The sequence below is a fragment of the Trachurus trachurus genome (assembly GCF_905171665.1).
Source record: "Trachurus trachurus genome assembly, chromosome: 18".
NCBI classification, from domain to species: domain Eukaryota; kingdom Metazoa; phylum Chordata; class Actinopteri; order Carangiformes; family Carangidae; genus Trachurus; species Trachurus trachurus.
In genome coordinates, this window is record NC_139909.1 from 10,022,385 (window position 1) to 10,044,668 (window position 22,284).

General features: G+C 40.4%; 2 protein-coding genes across 2 annotated transcripts in view; one reads left to right on the forward strand and one right to left on the reverse strand.

Moving 5' to 3' along the window:
* Positions 1 to 3,101: 3,101 nt before the first annotated feature.
* On the forward strand, positions 3,102 to 14,470 carry eif4a1a (eukaryotic translation initiation factor 4A1A). Its single transcript, XM_083993273.1, has 11 exons — positions 3,102 to 3,181; positions 4,602 to 4,644; positions 4,746 to 4,878; positions 5,205 to 5,344; positions 6,985 to 7,153; positions 8,481 to 8,590; positions 9,557 to 9,700; positions 11,492 to 11,629; positions 11,719 to 11,808; positions 13,043 to 13,122; positions 13,783 to 14,470. The coding sequence occupies exons 1-11, from the start codon at positions 3,159 to 3,161 to the stop codon at positions 13,925 to 13,927; spliced, it is 1,215 nt and encodes a 404-aa protein (XP_083849399.1). The 5' UTR covers positions 3,102 to 3,158; the 3' UTR covers positions 13,928 to 14,470.
* A 4,802-nt stretch (positions 14,471 to 19,272) lies between these two features.
* sh3tc1 (SH3 domain and tetratricopeptide repeats 1) overlaps positions 19,273 to 22,284 on the reverse strand; it is a 207,336-nt gene continuing 204,324 nt past the window's right edge. Inside the window, exon 20 of the mRNA XM_083993045.1 lies at positions 19,273 to 19,409. The gene's annotated coding sequence lies outside the window, so the exon portion shown is untranslated. The remainder of the gene's footprint in view (positions 19,410 to 22,284) is intronic.

The following is a 22,284-nucleotide window of genomic DNA, read 5'->3' on the forward strand; positions in this document are numbered from 1 at the left end:
CCCATTCATCGCTGCCGTGGCGATGCGGGGACAGACACAACTACCGCAAAACAGGAGCAATTAAACTGAAAATCTTCAGATTCCTTCTTTTTTTTAGACCTAAAATGTTAGGAAAATACAGCCCCGAGTTGAATTTGCACCGGAATTGTCCTTTAACGCTACAGCCGATGACAACGCTCGCTCTCTTTTTTATCTCTCTTTCCCGCTCCCTTTCTCTCTCTCTCTCTCTCTCTTTAGCCGCCACATAACGTTAAACCGCCGTTAACGTGACGTGTTTGTCCGTTCGTCGGTCTCCTACTCAGACGTCGTAGATGGATTCAAACGGGATCTTGGCTGCGAATCAGGAAAAAAAACAACACACACACACACACACACACAGAAACACACTCTGACCCCCTCGTGCCAGAAACAACTTCCTCTGCCTCCATCTTTGCCGGCTGCCATGACAGATTATTGGGCCCAGGATTTTAAAAACAAAAAGACAAAAAAAGTAAAAAGAAACGTGGGTGGGGGGGTTTGCTTTACATTGCATTTATCTTTTTCTGTGTTTCTCTCTCTCTCTCTCTCTCTTTCTGTCAGTAAATGTGTTGATATGCTTCTTGCTTTAAACAAACAAGGTGTTAAAAAGGAGGACTTTACTAATTTGTGTTGTTTTTATGGGTGTAGGTACAAACGGACCCTCCGTCGCTCCGTCGGTCGGTCGGTCGGTCGGTTTAGTTTCTTTGACAGTTTGAGAGCCACTCGGTGAGGACCACGACAGCTTCACAGATAGAACGAGCATGTCCACAGCGGAGTTACAGTACCCTCCTCTTCTTCTTTTTATAACGAAAGACAAATTTGTTGATAGCTGTGTTTTTTGTTTTTATTTTTTTTCGTTCTTTTTTTTTTTTTTTTTCAAACGAGTTGATGCAACAGAGTTGACAGTTTTATATATCTTCTACAATGCATTATGATTGATAAAAATAAAAATATGTGGCAAACGAGACTGAGTGTGTTTTATTGATGCTGCTCTCAACGTTGAGATGAAGATATTTGATGCTCTGTCACTTCGATTTATTCCTTAGCTGTTTAAGATTAAAGGGCTAGTTCAACATTTTGGCAAATTGGCCCATTGCCATAATCTCTATAGTTTTAGGAGTAGGTTTGTTACCTTTAATTGTCGGTGCAAGCTATTTTTAGAACGGCGGAGCAGAGCCGTGAGCTGCTCAGAGCTACGCTACGGAGGCTCATGGGATTTCTTGGTTTCCCTCATCAAACTCATCAAATACACAATCCAACAACTCCAAAACGCTCTGGTGGACAAGTTGTGACCTGCACATTCACCACGCTATGAGATAATAACACAACGTTACCAGACAGAGTTGTTTTAGAGGTGAATGCAGAGACTGCTTGCCGAAAAACTGCCTACGAAGGGAAAGCGCATCAGTGGTTTTGCATGAATTTCCCTCTAAAACAACTCTGTCTGGTAACGTTCTGTTATTATCTCATAGCGTGGTGAATGTGCAGGTCACAACTTGTCCACCAGAGCGTTTTGGAGTTGTTGGATTGTGTATTTGATGAGTTTGATGAGGGAAACCAAGAAATCCCATTAGCCTCCGTAGCATAGCTCTGAGCAAATAAAGGTAACGAACCTACTGCTATGACTATAGGGATTATGGCAATGGGCCAATTTGCCAAAATGTTGAACTATCCCTTTTAGATTTTTAGTAAAAAATGAAATCATGGAGAACTCAAATGTGTATATTATCATGTGTAAGAAATGAAAAACATGGTGAATGTGTGTTATGTATAAGAAATATGATGCTTTGTTTATAAAACTGGTCCTGGATGGTATTGATACTTTGAATATTTTATTTGACATTTATTTTCACAAATTCATTGCATACAAACAGCAAGAGATGGGTTTGACGAAATGCAACTAACTAATGCTAACAGGATATTATAGGGCTGGATGTGCAGATATTATAGTTTAAAGTGACCTACACAACATAAGTATGAGGGATGGAGACCATCATTCATACAGATGTTCTGCTGCTGGATCCAGCTGGTCTGGAGACTGAGGAGCTTCACTGAACCCACTGTCATCTATAGGTGCATCTCAATACATTAGAATATCATGGAAAAGTTTATTTATGACAGTAATTCAACTCAAAAAGTGAAACTATTCATACATTATATAGATCCATTACACACAGAATGTCTTTATTTATTTTGATTATGGCTTCACATTTAATGAAGACCTTATAAATTCAGTATCTCAAAAAATATTTTTAATATGGAAATGTTGGCCTTCTGAAAAGTATGTCCATCTATTATGCTCTCAATATTTGGTGTCGGCTGTTTGACTTGATCTACTGGAAATGCTTTTTATTATAGGCTATAATTTATTGATAAGCACCTGTAGCTAAACTGTGACATATAGCCTATATAATGACTAATTGGCACTGAAATGAATATGATGATCAATTATGAGTGTGTTTTTATTTTTCTTATACTCTATGAGTTGGAATCACAGCTGTTCAGACAGATGTTGTGAAACTCAGTCTGTGGTAATTATTATAACAATAGTGGTCACACCAGGAATCCTGAATGATATTTCCTTATTCTTTGAACTAATTGTATCTGGGGGCAGCATTACTACACTACAGTCAGTGTGTGACTCATCGTTACATCACTGGACGTGAGATGTGTCACCACCGCCTGTAATTTTCCATTTTCTGATTTGCCACATTTTTTTTTTTTTTTTTTTACAAGGAAATGTTGGAGAGAGAGCGAGAAAGAAGAACTCTTCAGCCTTTTGTCCGCGCTGCCTGACGAACGGGCGGCTGACCCGTGGTGGGAGGAGGGGGCCTGGGCAGTGGGCATCGGGGCAGCCCGGTGATAGCAGCCTGAACCCCGCGCTCACACAGAGTCCTCTCATAAACCCCTAAACCCCGCCCCTCTGGCGTGCTGGAAGCGCTACAATCAGGCCCTACGCACGCATGACGCAGGACGCTCCGGGCCCGCCCATTTCGAACGTGACGTGCGTTTGGACCAATCAGAAGCGTCGGTGGGCGGGTTTATCGCTGAGTGACGGGCGTGTGCGGCAATGAGAGCGCGTCTTTGTGTGTTGTCACCATATATAAGTCATTTCTGCCGCAGTTTCTTTCTTTGGAATAATGTCGGCTGAATATGATAATAGGTAAGGAAACTTTTTTACGGTTTTACGGCCACACAGCGGCTCGAAATTCGGTTTATTACGATTCCGTCGCGTTGCTAATGTTTGTTATCGACGGATTTCGGCGGTGTGAACTTTGAGTGATGCATCCTGGCGTTTCTGTGGCGGTTTAAAAGATGAGGCCTGTAAAGGGGAAAAAAAAATGCAGCCAGCAGCCGCCCGGCCTCGGTCGGTTGGAGACTAACGTAACATCACCGGTGCTCACGTTAACCGGCACCGGGGGTAACATCAAACGTCAGATTTTTTTCTTATAACCAATTTTCGACTCAAAATGAATGTTTAGGCCTCGAAAATGAAGGTGTTACGCGTGTGGATTTAAAGGAAGTACGAAGAATCATGGCGGCTTAAGCTCAATGAAATGTAATGGCAGCCGGCGCCTCCTGGTTAACACGTGAGTGAGGATGAAGTAGGCCTCAACGGTCATTGTGTGTATCACTCCGCCGCGCCTTCGCCGTTACAAAAAAAATATCGCATTCACCGCGTTTTTTAAAAGTAAACTAAAGCTGCCTGGCTGTAGAAAGCGAATCGGAGCTGGTGGAAGATGCGAGAAGAAAAAAAAATGCTAAGTAGCTTTTGTCCTCGTCGCTCGCACATGGCCCTCCGCCGCCGCTGCTGCCGTGTAGCTGCTGTGTAGCTAGTCTCCCTCCGCCGCTGGAAACAACGAGTCCCACCCTGACGCTGGCTGCTGCGAAAGAAAAACGTTTTGTGTCGACGTGTGTGTGTTTTGTGTCCGTGTGTGTCGTCGTTTTGTGTGAAAAAGGAAACGCTGACTGGACGGGTTGTTAATAAAAGGCGACATAAAGGAGGATGTGGGGCCTGTTGGCAGCGGCGCTAGCGGCTAGTTACCGTACGCTGCTCTTTTAGCGCCCTATCTTTTTCATTATTATAACAACAATAATGATAACAAATAACAAGAATACATTCAATTCAGTAATAAACATCGATTTGTGTTTTTATTTGAACTGTTTTGTCGTTGATGTTGTGGTGTGCGCTCGTTCCGCCGGAGAAAGAGAAACGACCATCTTGGATGTATGTAGTGTAAAAAAAAAAAAATGGCGGACGGTGAAAAGGCGTTCACTGTGTTGGAGGAAACGGAGAATAATGTGTGAAGATGGAGACCGTGTGTTAGTGTTTATGTGGGGGAGAGGTGGCAAATTAACACAATATACCACCTTATTTCACTGGTGTCGCCCATGAATATTAATAAGGTCAATTTATTTGCATATTGTGTAGAGTTGAGAAATGTAATAAATCAACTATAAGGGCATCCCCCTAGGGACAATATTACCCATATCTTTATTATTTTTTTCTGCTTATGAAATTGTGCAATAATGGGACTCAGAATAACACAATTTTTTTTCTCCCCTCCTCCTTGTTTATGCAGAGACAATGGCCCGGAAGGCATGGAGCCAGATGGGATCATTGAGGTGAGTCCGTCTCCTGGGGTCATTCTTTATTATATTATAATCATCACCATTACAACATAAAAATGACATTTCAATCCTGAACTTGTTGTTGTCTCTTGCAGAGCAACTGGAACGAGATCGTGGACAGTTTTGATGAGATGAACCTGCGCGAGACTCTGCTCAGGGGAATTTACGCCTATGGTTTTGAGAAGCCTTCCGCCATCCAGCAGAGAGCCATTATCCCTTGTATCAAGGGTGAGTGACATGTAAAACATGCCTTTTTATTTCTTTCTTTTGATGCACGTGTTAATTAGACAATATGTCCTGCTTATTAGATCATAAATATGTTGTGAGTGTTACACAGCTGCACCATATTTGGCTCCCAGAACGACACATGTCATGTTTTAACTCTCATCACAGTGTTTATTTTAGTTCAGATTCTTCTTTCTTTTACTTGAACTGAGTTAATGAAACACAACCTTAGAGTAAACAGTGATTTGTATTTTAGTAACTGTTTCTAAGGTTTGCAGCCTTCTGGGTCTGCGGTATTTAACGTCTCCTCCTCTCCCTTCTGCCCTCAGGCTACGATGTGATCGCTCAGGCCCAGTCTGGAACTGGGAAGACTGCCACCTTTGCCATTTCCATCCTCCAGCAGATTGATGTGGAGATGAAAGCCACTCAGGCTCTGGTCCTGGCTCCCACCAGGGAGCTGGCTCAGCAGGTAAACACACTCTGAAAACCCTGGCAGCTGCCACGCTGGACGTTTACAGTCCTGATTTGGAGGTCACCCACCGTCTCCATTGGCTACAACACTCGCTCAGTCTTTTAGTATTAAATAGTTTATGTCCCAAAACCACAAGGTGCAGGTGTATGATCAATAATTTAGACTGAAACTGAGTTCTCTTGATGCTTTTGCACAAAGAACATGTAAAAACTTTGTTATAAAACATGTCTGTGACATAAGAAGGAAGATGTCGGCTTCTCTTCTATCAGCACAGCAAAGTTCATAAGTGTTTTATAGACGGTGGAGTTACAAAGTATTAAGACAACTTAAAGCACCATAGACATCTGATGATTCTGAAGCAAAGTGTCTGAGCAGTTCTCTACCTCAAATCGATTAATTCAACAATCGATTATTAAATTAATCGTCAACTATTTTGATAATAGGTTTAAGTAGTTTAAGAAAAGTCCAAATTCTCTTATTTCAGCTTCTTAAATGTGAATATTTCTGGTTCCTTTATATGACGTTGTGTCCACAAATCAAAGGGATACTCACTAAGACATTTGAGGAAGTCGTCTTGTAGTTTGGTCAATGTATCATTGTTTTTCTCAAACAACTAATCGATTAGTCGTTTAAATAATACACAGGTTAATCTTTAGTGAAAACAATCATTAGTAGCAGCTCTACTCCTCAGAACCTGGAGCGGCTCCCTCTGTCCTGCTGTATGATGATGAAACCCATGCGTGTCAACTGACTCTGGGAGACTCCCGGCGTCCCGTCGCTCCGGTCGGCGTTTTGTCGGCTCGAGTCGTCCGGACGCTGGAGCCCCAGAGACGTGATCATACCTCACAACCTGAGTACAGCAGCAGGAGGAACTCACTCTATAGTTTCATTATTATAACGTCCCATGAGGCGAGAAATGGGCGCTTAATGTCGTTAAAACAAGATTAAACCGACTCTTGAACGCGTTTTTAGGTTTTTTTTCTCATGAGTCTGAAGTAGGGATGTCACGATTACTTGTTTTCACAATTAATCGTGGTATTAAACGCCACAATTAATTGGTGGTAAAGATTCCTAAATACGTCACTTTCTGAAAAAGATTATGTCAAAGTAAAGGTAAACGCACAGATACTGGTCCATTTATCTAAAGTAACACTGAATTAGTAGGAATTTAAATGTTAGCGTGTCATTTGTATTGTGAAAAAATCATTAAAATAAACAAACATTTGATACAAGTGACAATTGATTACTTAAATATTTCAAACACTTCCCCCAGTGGATTGATAACTGGTCCTATATTAAGAGATTAGTCATGTAATTATATTCTGACTATATTTGATTTTACACATTCATAGTGTTGTGAAATGTATTGATGATAATTGTAATGCCAAAAATCTATAATCGTGACATCCCTAGTCTGAAGTAAAATGAGTTTGAGACAGAGGAGGAACTGACTCTATAGTTTCATTATAACGTCCCATGAGGAGAGAAATGGAAGCTTAATGTCGTTAAAACAAGATTGAACCGACTCTTGAACACGTTTTTAGGTCTTTTCTTCTTCTTATGAGTCTGAAGTAAAATTAGTTAATTGGTGCTGATGTTTGACTGACACGTCGTTCTTGTTGTTGTGACTGCTCCAGATCCAGAAGGTGGTCCTGGCCCTGGGCGACTACATGGGCGCCAACTGCTACGCCTGCATCGGAGGGACCAACATCCGCAGTGAAGTCCAGAAGCTGCAGGCCGAGGCTCCTCACATCGTGGTGGGAACTCCTGGCCGAGTCTTCGACATGTTGACTCGCAAGAACCTCTGTAAGTCCTCACTCACAGCGCCCAATTTTTATTATAATTCACATTCAGAAAGGCGTCGTTTTATACTCGCACAACCTTAAAGACCTAAACCGCTGCTCTAACGAGTGCCGTTTAAACTGAACCTGCTGTATGATGATGAAACCCATGCGTGTCAACTGACTCTGGGAGACCCCGGCGTCCCGTCGCTCCGGTCGGCGTTTTGTCGGCTCGAGTCCTCGTGACGCTGGAGACCCAGAGACGTGATCATACCTCACAACCTGAGTACAGCAGCAGACGTACAACACACAACTTCTAGTTTTTTTGAGTCCAGTTGTTCTGGTCTCATGTCAGTTTATTGTGAAACGGCTTCATGCAGCTGTAGTTTTAGTTTCCTGACAAACTCTGGTCACAGTCGACGTCTCTGTCCCAGTTTTAAGACCAGACTCTACAGGCAAAAACACTGTTTTCATGCATTGATCTTCTTTCAGAAAAGTCAAAAGAAATGGTAGAAAATCCACATGAATTTAGGAGAAATCTGACTAAATGAAGTAAAATAAAAACGTAACCAAAACTTAGTCTGACCCATGTCATGTTGGGTATCGCTGTAAAGCTTTGAACAACTATGTAGGCTTAAAATTTTTTATTTCCTCTGTATCCGCAACTAATCGTAAAAGTACGAAGGGGAAAAACCAATTTTGAGAAAAGGAAAGAAACCAAAACCTTCCAGTTGTATTCCTGTCTATATTCTGAAGGTTTTTACAGAGGGGATTGTTGATATATCATTCAACGCCTGATTTATACAACATTTATTCCTAAAACATGGTGAAACTTGTTTGTTTTTTTTAGGGCTGGTGACAGTATTTTCTCATTTACAAAGAGATATCCAAAATCCACTCAATCAATCCAAACATATGACTCCAATATGTCAACAAAGTAAAACAAGAAAATGTGGCTTCTTCAGATTTCTGTTCTGGAAATGTGTGCAAATTAGTGCATATTTAATTGGATACTGTCTCATTTACATATATTTAAACATAACATTTGACAGAACTTGTAATACAAACTATTAGTCTTGATGTAAGCGATAAACTTGGGGTGATTCTGTTAGTTAAAATGTTAACCCTATTCACCTGTAGTGTCTGACTTGAACCAAAATGTCTGGATGTTTGACTCTGAGCTGCAGAGGAGGCGCCATCTAGTGGTGTGTGTGTGACATTAAAACATCTTAGGCACCAACATGTGCTGCTGCTGCTGAGCTACTGAATCCATGTGACATGACAGTGTTTTTGATGGATGTAACAGAAGTGTTGTCCAGCTCTAAAACCTTTTTTGTTTTTCTTCTCTGCAGCTTCCAAGAACATCAAGATGTTCGTGCTGGACGAGGCCGACGAGATGCTGAGTCGAGGGTTCAAGGACCAGATCTACGAGATCTTCCAGAAACTGGCCAGCAACACACAGGTGAGAGCCGCACGCACACATGGATGCTTTCTGTTTTTAAATGTATTAATTAATACACTGCAAAATGGTCGAGTCCTCATCACCACTGACCCGTTGGTACGTTGTCCGAGACTCGGTCCAGGGTTCCCTCTCCTCCCAGCTGCCGTGCTGGTGCAGGACTGAATGTTCCTTGGTACAGAAACATCTGCCCTCCACTGTAGCCGGGCGCAAAGTCCCGGACTCACAACTAATTGGTGGATTACAACTAAACGTTTCATGTCAATAATCTGTCCAATCATGTTGTTGTTACCCATTGATTTAATTCAGAAGGAAGAAACAAAACAGATTGGCTCAGGTTCTTCTCTCTAGAAGTTCAGATGGTAGAAGTGTCTTCGATCCTTCACAGGGTTCTTCAAATCCGTAAAAGGCTTAAAAGGCATTGAATTAATTAAAACAGGGCCTTAATTGGCATTAAAATGTCTTAAATCAATTTTTCATACGTCTTAAAAATTTTAACACATGGTAAATGGTATTTTATGGTTGTAATTAGTCTCAAATCTCAAAATAATTGGTAACATTTCGACATAGAGAAGTTAGTGGTGGCCGTCACCAGCTCCCGAGTCAGTGTTTGTTTGGTTTTTCGTACTTTTTATGCGTTTATTTTGAAAGGACAACTGGAAAGAGACACAATCCAATGTTCATGTAGCAGTCACTTTACCTTAGACCACATGGGAAAGTGGGTAAATTGTCCCTAAGCTTATGTAATTGATGTGGTGGTTTTTCTTTTTTCTGCATTTGTGTTTATTAAATTTCATTTCAAGTGGCTTTAAAAAAGTCTTAAAGTCTTAAATTTAAGTTGGCTTAAGCTGTAGGAACCCTGAAAACAGATTGGCTCAGGTTTTTCTCTCTAGAAGTTCAGATGGTAGAAGTGTCTTCGATCCTTCGGGGTAACTTAACGTGTGTGTGTGTCTCTGTGTGTGTTGTCAGGTTGTCCTTCTGTCGGCCACCATGCCAGCCGACGTGTTGGAGGTCACCAAGAAGTTCATGCGTGAGCCGGTCCGCATCCTGGTGAAGAAGGAGGAGCTGACCCTGGAGGGAATCCGTCAGTTCTACATCAACGTGGAGAAGGAGGTGAGAGGAGGAGGAGGAGGAGGCTGATTGGTTGTTTCATTACTTTCTATTTGAGTGTTTTTTTTAGTTTGCTTTTTTATTTCAGTTCAGTTTCAGTGAGTTCAAGTGATGAAGCAGTTTATTTTTTTTATTTTTGAGGAATTGTCTACTTTTTATTTAGTCTTCGTCTTAGTTTTTCAGGTTTTAGTAAAAAGCCTCTGTCGGGCCTTAAGATCGTCCCGTATTGAGCTAAGAAAACTACAACCAGGGTTCCCTCTCCTCCCAGCTGCCGTGCTGGTGCAGGACTGAATGTTCCTTGGTACAGAAACATCTGCCCTCCACTGTAGCCGGGCGCAAAGTCCCGGACTCACAACTAATTGGTGGATTACAACTAAACGTGTCATGTTTATAACAGTTTATAATCTGTCGAATCGTTTTTACCCAATCGAATCAATCGATTTAATTCAAAGAAACGGTAACACTTTATAATAAGTACACACTGTTAAGGGTTAGTTAAGCTTTAAATCCTGAATTCATCATTTATAACACATGCATACTCATTATGTAGTTTATATAGTTAAAAAAATGTTACTCATCATTGATCAGCACTAACTGTTTATACTACACACTAATGAGTATTCATGTGTTTATAAATGAAGAATCCAGTATTTATTAATGCTTAATAGTGTGTACTTATTATATTATAAAGTGTTAATTTTGATTCATAAAAATGTCAGACAAAGACCTACAAACATACGCAGCAGATGAGCTGTTGAGGAAACAAGCTGATGTTATCTGACATTCAGTTTAGTTTTCATTTGTTCATATTTATTTCATCATTTTTTTCGCTGCTAGTCTTAACTTTTTCATCACATTGGATATAATTCTGGTGTTCATCACTACAGCACCAGAGCCTCAACTCAGTGTTTACTTGCATTACCACGACCAAAACTAATTCAATTAGTGTGTGTATATAGAGCCATTTCATTATGGACAATCTTTAGGACCATTTCAAGCATGTAAAGCAGGGATGTCAAACACAATTTAGTTCAGGGGCCACAAACAGCACAATTTGATCTGAAGTGGGCCAGACCTGTAAAATAATAGCATAATAACCTTTAAATACATTTTAAAAATCGAAATTTTCCTCTGTTTTAGTACATTAATAAGATGTTTACAGTTACTGAACTATCCTTTTCCAAAACATATTATGAACCACTTGAAATTTCTTGATTAAAAATATGTGCAATTTCAAATTTTCACACTTGAAAAATTCATCCTGAGGGCCAGATTGGACCCTCTGCAGGGCCGGTTCTGGCCCACGGGCCGCACGTTTGACACCCTGATGTAAAGTTTCAGAGTTGCTAGTCTTTTTATGTTTTGTTTTTTTCCCCCCTCAAAAACAATGACTTAATCTGTATTGTTGCATTTTTCTGCAATAATAAAAACCAGACAGCCTTTGTAACAGCAAGTGGCTGCGAGTTGTGCTCTCTGTGAGACTCATCCACATTTGTGAAGTCACAAGTGTTTTTTTTTTTTATAAACACTTCGTTTTATATGATTGTTAATTGATGGGACTGTTTTTCTAGTCATTTGTAAATTTCCAGAGACAGATCAAACCCAAACCCAAAATCAATGCAACAAATTGTTTATGTTTTCTTGTTCTTTTTCTTTGTTGATTGTGACGGGATCTGTGTATTGTTTTATATATTGAACTGTTTCTTAAGAGTAATAGCCCTGGTTGGTTGGTGGTAGTGTAGCGTTGCGTTAACCCTTTCCTGACCCTGGTTCTTGTGGTTCCTGTCCCCTCAGGAGTGGAAGCTGGACACTCTGTGTGACCTGTACGAGACCCTGACCATCACACAAGCCGTCATCTTCATCAACACGAGGAGGAAAGTGGACTGGCTCACCGAGAAGATGCACGCCAGAGACTTCACCGTGTCCGCTCTGGTGAGAAACGAGGAAGGAGATGCTCGAGTTGGTCCAGATGTGATGAGACAATCACTCACTCACTCTTCTTGTCTTGTTTCATGTTTCAGCACGGTGACATGGACCAGAAGGAGAGAGACCTGATCATGAGGGAGTTCCGCTCCGGTTCCAGTCGAGTCCTGATCACCACTGACCTGCTGGTACGTTACTGTCCCCGTCACCGTTACCGTAGAGACGCTCGGTCCAACTCGGTCCAGGGTTCCCTCTCCTCCCAGCTGCCGTGCTGGTGCAGGACTGAATGTTCCTTGGTACAGAAACATCTGCCCTCCACTGTAGCCGGGCGCAAAGTCCCGGACTCACAACTAATTGGTGGATTACAACTTAAACGTTCCTGAGCGTCCGTCCAGACCTCAGTCGTGTTTATAACAGTTTATAATCTGTCGAATCGTGTTTTTACCCATCAAATCAATCGATTTAATTTGAAGAAACAGTAACACTTTATAATAAGTACACACTGTTAAGGGTTAGTTGAGCTTTAAATCCTGAATTCATCATTTATAACACATGAATACTAAAATGTTTTACTCATCATTGATCAGCACTGTTTATAAACTACACACTAATGAGTATTCGTGTGTTTACAAATGAAGAATTCTGTATTAATTCATGCTTAACAGTGTGTACTTAAAGTGTTATTTCTAATTCATAAAAATGTTAACAAAAACCTACAAACACACAGCAGATGAGCTGTTCAATAATCAGATGGAAGTGTGTCACGGCTCTATGGGTTTTAAAAGCAAGAGATCTGTATCTATGGTTTTTAATCTGGTACCAAATTCAGAAAAAAAGTGCAGCCTGGGATGGATTTAGACTTGAGACTCATTCGAAGTGATAAAGTACTGAATGTCATCTAGGCCTACAACTAAAAGTAACAAAATAAACCAACAGACAATGTATTTACTACTTAATTTTTCATTTTTGGTTAAATAAATTGCAACAACAATTGAGGTTTTTATGATTAATACTTAATTGGGATTTTTGAATATCATACATTGAGTATACATGTGGCAAATGTAACAATCAATATTGGGACTTGTAGCAAAATATCTAAATACGTTGTTTGTCTTGTTTTTCTGCACTTATCAAAAGCAGGACAACAAACACTTTTAGAAAATGGGGATAGACAAAACGATTATGGGTCATATAATGTGTTACATGCTCAGCGTAGTGTTTTAAACAATGATCATATCTCTTTATCGGACCGTTGAATGGTGGACAAGTATCTCTTCCATTTCAACAATTAAAGGTTTTTGTAATTACGCAGGATTTCTGTTGGGATCTGTAGGAAGTTAAAGTGTTTTAACTGTAGATTGTAGTTTGGCGCCCCCTGGTGGTCGCTGTGTAACTAACATGGATGTTTCCTCCTCTCTTCAGGCCAGAGGCATCGACGTCCAGCAGGTGTCTCTAGTCATCAACTACGACCTGCCGACCAACAGGGAAAACTACATCCACAGGTAAGAACACGTTCCCACGACAACGCGTCCTAGTTTTTAACACGGCGTCTAGTTCAGGGTATATACAGGAATCTTGAAGTAAATTTTAATACCTTTTTTTTTTAAGACTTTTTCAAGACCTTTTCAATACCTCACTGCTACGTCAAGCTGTAACATTTACATCAGTGACACTTTTAACTTAACAGTTTGTGATAAAGACTATAGACCACTATGATGATACAACAGAATTCAAAATAGGCTTAGATAATAAATCAAAGGCAAAGTTTATAAAAAATTAAAAAAAAAACATTGCTCTACTCTCAAAAAACAAAACAACAATCTGCTTTTCTTCTTTATGTACCGGTTCATCTTTGTTTTTTAATAAAATTAATAAATTCACACACTTTTTTACAATGTTTTTAGGACTCAAACTCTTGGACAGCTAATTCAGAAAAAATACCTTTGAAATTTAAGACTTTATAAAGTCGTGAAAAGACTTTTTAATAGTTTTTAAGGGTCTTAATTTTCCCCAAATTGATTTATCACCTTTTAATACTATTTAAGACCCCGCGGATAGTTAGTTGTGGCGTTGAGTCGAGGTCCCTGAACGCCCCAGTTCCCCCTCCTCCCTCGTCCGAGTTTTCCAGCTGTTCTGACTGACTTCTTCCCTCTGAACGCCAGGATTGGTCGAGGCGGTCGTTTCGGCAGGAAGGGCGTGGCCATCAACATGGTCACCGAGGACGACAAGCGCACCCTGCGGGACATCGAGACGTTCTACAACACCACCGTCGAGGAGATGCCCATGAACGTGGCCGACCTGATCTAAGACGCCACTGACCGACCCTCCGCCCGCCGCCATCGCCCACGACGAAAACAAACAACAAACAACGACGACTCCACGTTGCCCTTTGCCCTCCCCCCCAATACCCCCCGATTACCCCCTCCCCTCTGCTTATTTTAGAAGTCAACCATTTTGTTTCTTACACGATCTGAACCAGGACTTTAACCCCTTCCTCCCCGCCGCCGTTCAGAGGGGAGGGAGGAGCTGCCGCCGCCGCCGCTGCTCCTCCCTCCCCTCTGAATTATTATCTGTTTTGTTTTTTTTCTGCCCATGTTGGAAGGATCTGCTTCCACAGTCCGTCACTCCATCTTTACATTGTTAATTATCAGCAGCTAAATTCTCCCAATTAGCATTAAAATCAGACCCCAGACCCCACAACGAACGAACGAAGACCACTTTTACCCCCAAAAAGCACATTTAAAAACAGAAAAAAACGTACAAAAAAATAAGAAAAACCAACCTGACGTTGCTGTGTTCGAGGATCCTAGCTGTGACTGTTAGAAAAAAAAGCAAAAAAAAAAAACAAAAGCTTAAGATTTAAATGAATAACTTGGCTCAATATAATAATAACACATCGCACATTGAAAACTCAAAGACTGAAGCTTTTTGTCAAACGTGGCTGTGAACTTTCTTTTTTTTTTTTCTTCTCATTGGGGCGCCTCTTCTTCCTCTTCACTGGTATCCAAAAGCTGGGTGGTTCAGTCTGGACTTTACAACTACAACAACAACAACCAACAAACAAATGAATGAACTGGGATGTGCTGCATTTGACCAGATCAGTATTTAACAAAAAAAAAAGAGAAATGAAAAAATACAACCTCGTGTACTTTTCAAACGGCCTTTAACTCACATCCATGATCATGTTCAGAACCCAGGTTTTCTTTCTTTTTCTTTTTTCTTTTTGAGGGGGGGGTCTAGAAGAAATACAACGGGGCATATTCAATAAAAAGACCTGTATAGTAAAAAAAATCCACCATGAATGAGTTGTTTACCCTTTCGCTCCTCTTATATAAATATATTTTTCTTTATTTGATTTTTTTTTTTGTTTTTCTCCCTGCTGTTTCATACCTTTATTATTATATATTTTTTACTGCTATTGTACATACTGCTTGACTTTGACTTGTACAGTCACGTGTCCAGTAGCATTCGGTTGGAGAGCGACCGGCGACCGACCGGCGGCTGAGAAAGACGCTCGGGGAAGCTGGACTTGAATGAAAGCGGCGACGGTGAGTTGAGTTGTCCGGAGCGTCATCGTCGTCGTCGTTTCGACCCTCCCGGTTGGATATGATGAGTTTTTTTTGTCTTTTTTTTTTTTTTTTTTCTCCTTCCATCTCTAACCTTTTGACATTATTGTTGATTTAGATTTTTATTTTTCGAACACAAATTTGATTTTTTGTTGTGTTTTGATAAGGTGGTCCAAAAAAAAACACTTTTTTTTTGTAACCTACCTTGCCAAAATGTCACATAGCTGAGGTGGGGGTTGTTGTAGGAGGAGGAGGAGGCGGTGGTGGTGGGGGTTAACGTCTAACGTGAAAGGACCAAACTACAGATGATTTAAGTATATGGAGACATAACCCCCTCTCCCTCCCTTTCTTCTCCTCCTTCCTCCCCCCTCCCTCCCCTCTCCTCCTCTTTTGAGCGCTCATTAAAAATGCCTGTCATCATGGGGGTGTCTGGTTTCAGGAGAACCATCATGTTTTTTGGGGGGGTGTTATGGTCAGTGCTATTTTTTAAAATGAATTTATGGAGTTGTTAACCTTTTTGAGACAGAAACAGTGTATCAAGTTTTCTACATTGGATTCTGTATAGTATTTATTTTAATGGTCTTAAAAAAGAAAACAAACAAAAATAATAAAAAATAAAGGTTTCTCTCCTTTAACAGTGTAAACTGGCCTCTGCATTGTTGAATAGCATGGAAAAAAACTTTGTCCAGGCCAAGAAGAAGGAGTCTTGTGTGGGTTTAAATTAAAAAAGCAAAGCCAACAGGTATTTAATGACGCTCACTTCCTGTGTGTAAGGTGACAGCGTGGGCTCTGATTGGCTGCTCTGAAAAATGTCAGCACTCCACTTTTTTACCTGTGTGACAGACAGAAATACAGACAGGTGTACTCTTATGAAAGGTTTATGCCAAGTGGCTAAAAATGAGCGGCTTCTGTGGGGGGTAAAAAACAAAACAATATAAAAACAAAAACAAATCCAACTTTGACCCAACGTGACGCCGCCATCTTGATGACGTCAGCCGTCTACCTGGATTTCCCGCTCAGCTGCTCTCATGTCTTCATCACTGATTGTGTTTTATGGAATAAAACCTTTGATTTCACATCGGTGTCATTACTGTTGAGCCCTAAACCTCCACCTCACCTGGTTACAACAACTCATCACCTGGTCACACAGCAAAAACGTCCCAAGGTACAAAATCTACGGCCGCCATCTTGCTTTTTTACAAAAAAAAAAACAACAGATCGTGTATTATGTGTTTGTTTCGTCCTTTTACTTGGCTGTTTTTCAATAAATAAACATTTAATCTATCTGACCAGTACAATAACTGACAAGTTGGGTTATTATAATAAGCTTGAAGGTGTGTCATGAAATGTTCAGGTCTCTTTCTCTATGGGAACCGGTTTGGTCCGAAAACGTAACTGCTGTACGTATTGCAACGTCACGACGTCAGTTTCGTCGACGCACTGATTTTGACGTCTGTTTTGAGGCGGACGTTTTGAACCAAACAGTGGTCCCGTACTACCGTCATATAAGCTGGAATTTACTGTTGAATAAAACACATTTAATCTCATTTCTTTGTCTGTATTTTGTCTATTAAATATAGGCTACTTCAAAAAACGTATCCATGAATCAACTTTATCATAATAGACTAACAAAAGAATAAAAGTGATGCAGTCCAAACTACAGACTCAAACTGTCTGATGCCCAAGGTCATGTGCATATTAAAAAATATTGCACATTACATAAATATTCATCTTAATTTTTAGAGCAATGACATGACAGGATGACAACATGGTGTGGTCTTCAAAAGATTTCTTCAGTATGAGTGTGTGATAAGAAGTGAAACCTTTTCATCAGAGCTTCAGGACAGAGAAAAAGAAAAGTGCAGAAAACATCAAGAAACAATGTTTGTTTTTTAAATAAATGCATTGTTTCAACATTAATGTGTTAGTGTTTATGATCTCAGCCTCTATCACTGTCACTTTACAACACAGTATCATGTCCTAAAGACAGGAGCTGTAGATCCTCTGTGGCTTCACTAGAGGGCGAGCTGGTTCTTCTCTCTCCGTGTCACAGGCCTGAGGACTGAAGTGGACCAGAGTTTCTCCTCATCATGTTTTAATCTGGCAAAAACTTAAAGCTGGATCCTGTTCTCTGAGCTTCTTCTCCACATTGAAAACAGTGAGAGTCCTATAAGTCTCGGAGCTCTGTGGAAATGAAATGACACCAGGCAACTTTTGATGTCTTTAGGTGAAATTGATGTGCAAATACAGTGTCTCTTCAGGTGTCGTCTCATTGTGGACGTTTCATAATTGAGGACTAAAAGTGCTGAGGTCCGGCAGCCCCAGACCAGGACCAAGACTGGTTCAGTCCCAGATGAACCTGAGTGTATTTACAGAGCAGCTTGGACTTATCAAAGAGATCAACTGTGATGATGAATGCTGGTCTGAAACATTAAATTGTTTTTGCTGAGTTTGTTTTTGATTTCCACGACTCAAGAACTGAAACTGACATTTTAAGTTTAACTCATTTATTCTTATTATAGCCTATATAATGGGGGGAAAAAATTGGCGTCCATGTGAACAAGGTCTTATATGATGAAATCAACATTTTTTTCCTCCATTGATCAAAGAGTAATTCAGACGAATAATGTATCAATGTGTATAGCCATCAGGCTTTTTAATTCTTCTGCCCAGAGACAAATTAATTTCCCTTTGGAGATTAATAAAGACAATGTGATGTATTATTTTTTCTATTATTATTTATTATATTATGTGATGCAAATACAAGACAAGTGGAAAACAACAAAAACTTATGAAGACAAAAAACAATATATTAAAAGGTTAGACGAGACAGATAAACAAAGATAAATGATACACTGGTGCAAACAGTGCTGTACTTATATAAATGTGAATTGATGTTGTGGTAGAAGATGGTCTGTGTGTATGAAGGTGATTTATTCTTGATAGATAAAGTGTATATCTCTCAAAACTTTATTGATCAATATCTTCCAAACAAATCGCCATGAAAATTAAACCACAATCAACCTTTCTAATAAAAAGAAAAAGAAATGTGTGAATAAATTATTCCATCTGCCTATATTATATGTCCATGCTCAGTGTGAATGTGATCACAGATGATCAACAGGTGCTGAGAAGATGTGTAAAGCAATTCAAACATGTGCGGCTGATTGATCCTGATCAATCTGTGAACATTTGTAATAATAATTAAAAAAATTAAATATTTTCACAATTCACAATTTATTGATGCCAGTTTTCAGATACGTTCCTCATATATAAATTAATTCATGATCTTGTTCCTGCAGTTTTTCTGCAGCTTCGGGCTTCGATCTTTAAGTTTGTCTCAGCGATTTAAACCGTCGTGTGAAGCCGACCTTCTCCCTCTATATGCAGACGATGTGAAGATATTATGTTATTAGTTTAATAATTACCGGTAGTTTGTTTATGTTTTATCCTCCTGCCTCAGATGTAGATTATCTGTGTTTCTGCTCTGACTTTGCATCCTGCAGCTTCTCTCTGTTAAACACTGATGAACTGAACCAATCAGTGCAGTGTGCAGACTAGAGCCCCAGCAGCTCATTTGCATATAACATATATGAGCAGAATAATCATGCGCACTACATACTATGAATGTGTGAACCGTGCCCCTTCTCCCCCCACCAGTAAGAGTATGCATGAATAACACATCCTAACACACACACACACACACACACACGGAGGCAGGTTAACCCCTCCTAACCTCCCTGGTGTCCCAATATGACGTCCATCAGCCTGAAAACATGTTATGTCTCTCGCGTTTTTTCACTTTTTTTTTTTTGTCCTGCTCTCAGCCTAGGTGGCCTGTCCTCCAAAGGCGAAGATATCCCCGTGCCCATCCCCCCCCTCCTCCTCCTCCTCCAACCTTAAAGGGATAGTTCACCCAAAATTGAAATTTCACTCATTATATCTACTCCCCCTCATGTGGACTAAGGGCTGGGAGAAGTTTCCTCCGTGGCTTCTCTGAGTTCCAGGGTGTCTCGGCGTAGCAGTGCATGTCCATATAACGGTTGCAAATGGATACCAACTGTCTTCGTAACAAAAAGACACACCAAAAAACCTCCAAATACCTCCATGCTGCTCGTATGTAATGTCCGTCTTGTATTGAAGCCCCGAAATGTGAAATTGTCCCGAAAAAAATGAAATAAGTCTATTTTTCAAGCTTGTTTTGTAGTGGAAGCATCTCGAAGCTCCTCTTCCCGGTTCGTCAAATTTGGGCGAACTGGGAAGAGAAGCTTCCGCTACAAAACAAGCTTGAAATATAGACTTATTAAATTTTTTGGGGGACAATTTCGCATTTCAGGGCTTCAATACAAGACGGACATTACATACGAGCAGCATGGAGGTATTTGGATGTTTTTTGGTGTGTCTTTTTGTTACGAAGACAGTTGGTATCCCTTTGCAACCGTTATAATGGACATGCACTGCTACGCCGAGACCCCCTGTAACTCAGAGAAGCCACGGAGGACTCTGAAACTTCTCCCAGCCCTTAGTCGACATGAGGGTGAGTAGATAATGAGTGAAATTTGAATTTTGGGTGAACTATCCCCTTAACTTACCCAACGCACACACACATACATACATATACGCACACACACACACACACACACACACACACACACACAGTAGTCCCGTTACTTACCCACTCCACCCCCCGTTGGGTGCTGGATAGTGGGGTTGAGAGATGGTGGGGTGGATGGCGGGTGGGGATTATGCGAATGTGGGGCTCGTAAAGGGCCTGCCATGGTCTTTCTGTTGTGTGACGGATGGCTGGGAGGCTGAACGGGCCTGCTTTGCATGAGAAGAGAAGCCAGCGGAGGGGAGAATAGAGGTCTATTCAATGAGGCCTGTCACCCAAAACCACCCTCCTGCACCGAACCCCTCACACCCCACCCCTTCATCATCCATCCCTTCATCCTTTCATCCCTCCTCCTCCTCCTCCCTCTCCATCTCAGTCTCCCTTTCTTCCTTCATTTTGTGGTTTTCATTTGCCTGTCTTCGCTGCCTCTTTCTCACCCTATAATCTACACCCCCTCACCCTCCCCCCCACCCTCCCCCAACTCTCCCACTCCCATTGCCCTCCTCACTCCTTCTTATTTCATCCACTTAATTTCTGTTCATTCAGATTTTCCCTCCTTTCCATCAAGCTGTTTTTACCTCGCTGAGTTCCATAACATTTGAATCCTCTCATTATTTGGCGGCTCATTGTGAACGAGCCGCTATAAAGGAATGTCATGGTCAAAGCTCTTTAACGCTAAAAGAAGTCATGTGACTTGATGCTCTGACATGCTGACTGAGTCCACATTTGAGTCAGCAGGAGATATTATGGCATAATTAGGTTAAAGATGTATTCAACACTTTTTAACCACCGGGAGGCTGCAACAGAAAAAAAACATAACAAAACAAAACAGATATTCAGCCTCAGTCTGTCACGCTCTGTAAAGATATCACATGTTGAATGTCACACAGACGACTGTGATGGTGTGTTCATGGTCACCTGGTGGATCCAGGTCCACAATATGATCTGTTTTAGCTCCAGTTTTGGTCTCCACCACCCTTATTTTATTTTGAAAAGACTCTCTTTTAGCTCCAGTTTGGTCTCCACCTACTAGTTATCTCTTTCTACCTGCAAAATGTTTTACATTATTTCTGTTATCTTTCTTTTATTTTGAAAACACTCTCTTTTTAGCTCCAGTTTTGGTCTCAACCAACTTTGTTTCGTCTTTCTTTTATTTTGAAAAAAAAGTTCTCTTTTAGCTGTAGTTTGGTCTCCACCAACTACATCTGACTTTCTAGATGCTAAATGTTTTACAGTATTTATTTTCTCCATCTTTTATTTTGAAAACACCCTGTTTTTAGCTCTAGTTTTGGTCTCAACCACCCTTATTTCATCCTTACTTTATTTTGAAAAGACTCTCTTTCAGCTCCAGTTTGGTCTCCACCAACTACATCTGACTTTCTAGATGCTAAATGTTTTACAGTATTTATTTTCTCTGTCTTTTATTTTGAAAACACCCTGTTTTTAGCTCTAGTTTTGGTCTCAACCAACTTTATTTTATTTTGAAAAGGCTCTATTTTTAGATTTTCCCTCCTTTCCATCAAGCTGTTTTTACCTCGCTGAGTTCCATAACATTTGAATCCTCTCATTATTTGGCGGCTCATTGTGAACGAGCCGCTATAAAGGAATGTCATGGTCAAAGCTCTTTAACGCTAAAAGAAGTCATGTGACTTGATGCTCTGACATGCTGACTGAGTCCACATTTGAGTCAGCAGGAGATATTATGGCATAATTAGGTTAAAGATGTATTCAACACTTTTTAACCACCGGGAGGCTGCAACAGAAAAAAAACATAACAAAACAAAACAGATATTCAGCCTCAGTCTGTCACGCTCTGTAAAGATATCACATGTTGAATGTCACACAGACGACTGTGATGGTGTGTTCATGGTCACCTGGTGGATCCAGGTCCACAATATGATCTGTTTTAGCTCCAGTTTTGGTCTCCACCACCCTTATTTTATTTTGAAAAGACTCTCTTTTAGCTCCAGTTTGGTCTCCACCTACTAGTTATCTCTTTCTACCTGCAAAATGTTTTACATTATTTCTGTTATCTTTCTTTTATTTTGAAAACACTCTCTTTTTAGCTCCAGTTTTGGTCTCAACCAACTTTGTTTCGTCTTTCTTTTATTTTGAAAAAAAAGTTCTCTTTTAGCTGTAGTTTGGTCTCCACCAACTACATCTGACTTTCTAGATGCTAAATGTTTTACAGTATTTATTTTCTCCATCTTTTATTTTGAAAACACCCTGTTTTTAGCTCTAGTTTTGGTCTCAACCACCCTTATTTCATCCTTACTTTATTTTGAAAAGACTCTCTTTCAGCTCCAGTTTGGTCTCCACCAACTACATCTGACTTTCTAGATGCTAAATGTTTTACAGTATTTATTTTCTCTGTCTTTTATTTTGAAAACACCCTGTTTTTAGCTCTAGTTTTGGTCTCAACCAACTTTATTTTATTTTGAAAAGGCTCTATTTTTAGATTTTCCCTCCTTTCCATCAAGCTGTTT

What these genes read in the sequence shown, in the direction of transcription:
- eif4a1a (XM_083993273.1), top strand. Translation starts at nt 3,159, where the DNA reads ATGTCGGCTGAATATGATAATAG. An exon ending in TCGGCTGAATATGATAATAG is followed by an intron (nt 3,182 to 4,601) that starts GTAAGGAAACTT and finishes TTGTTTATGCAG; the next exon opens with AGACAATGGCCCGGAAGGCA. An exon ending in GTTGACTCGCAAGAACCTCT is followed by an intron (nt 7,154 to 8,480) that starts GTAAGTCCTCAC and finishes TCTTCTCTGCAG; the next exon opens with CTTCCAAGAACATCAAGATG.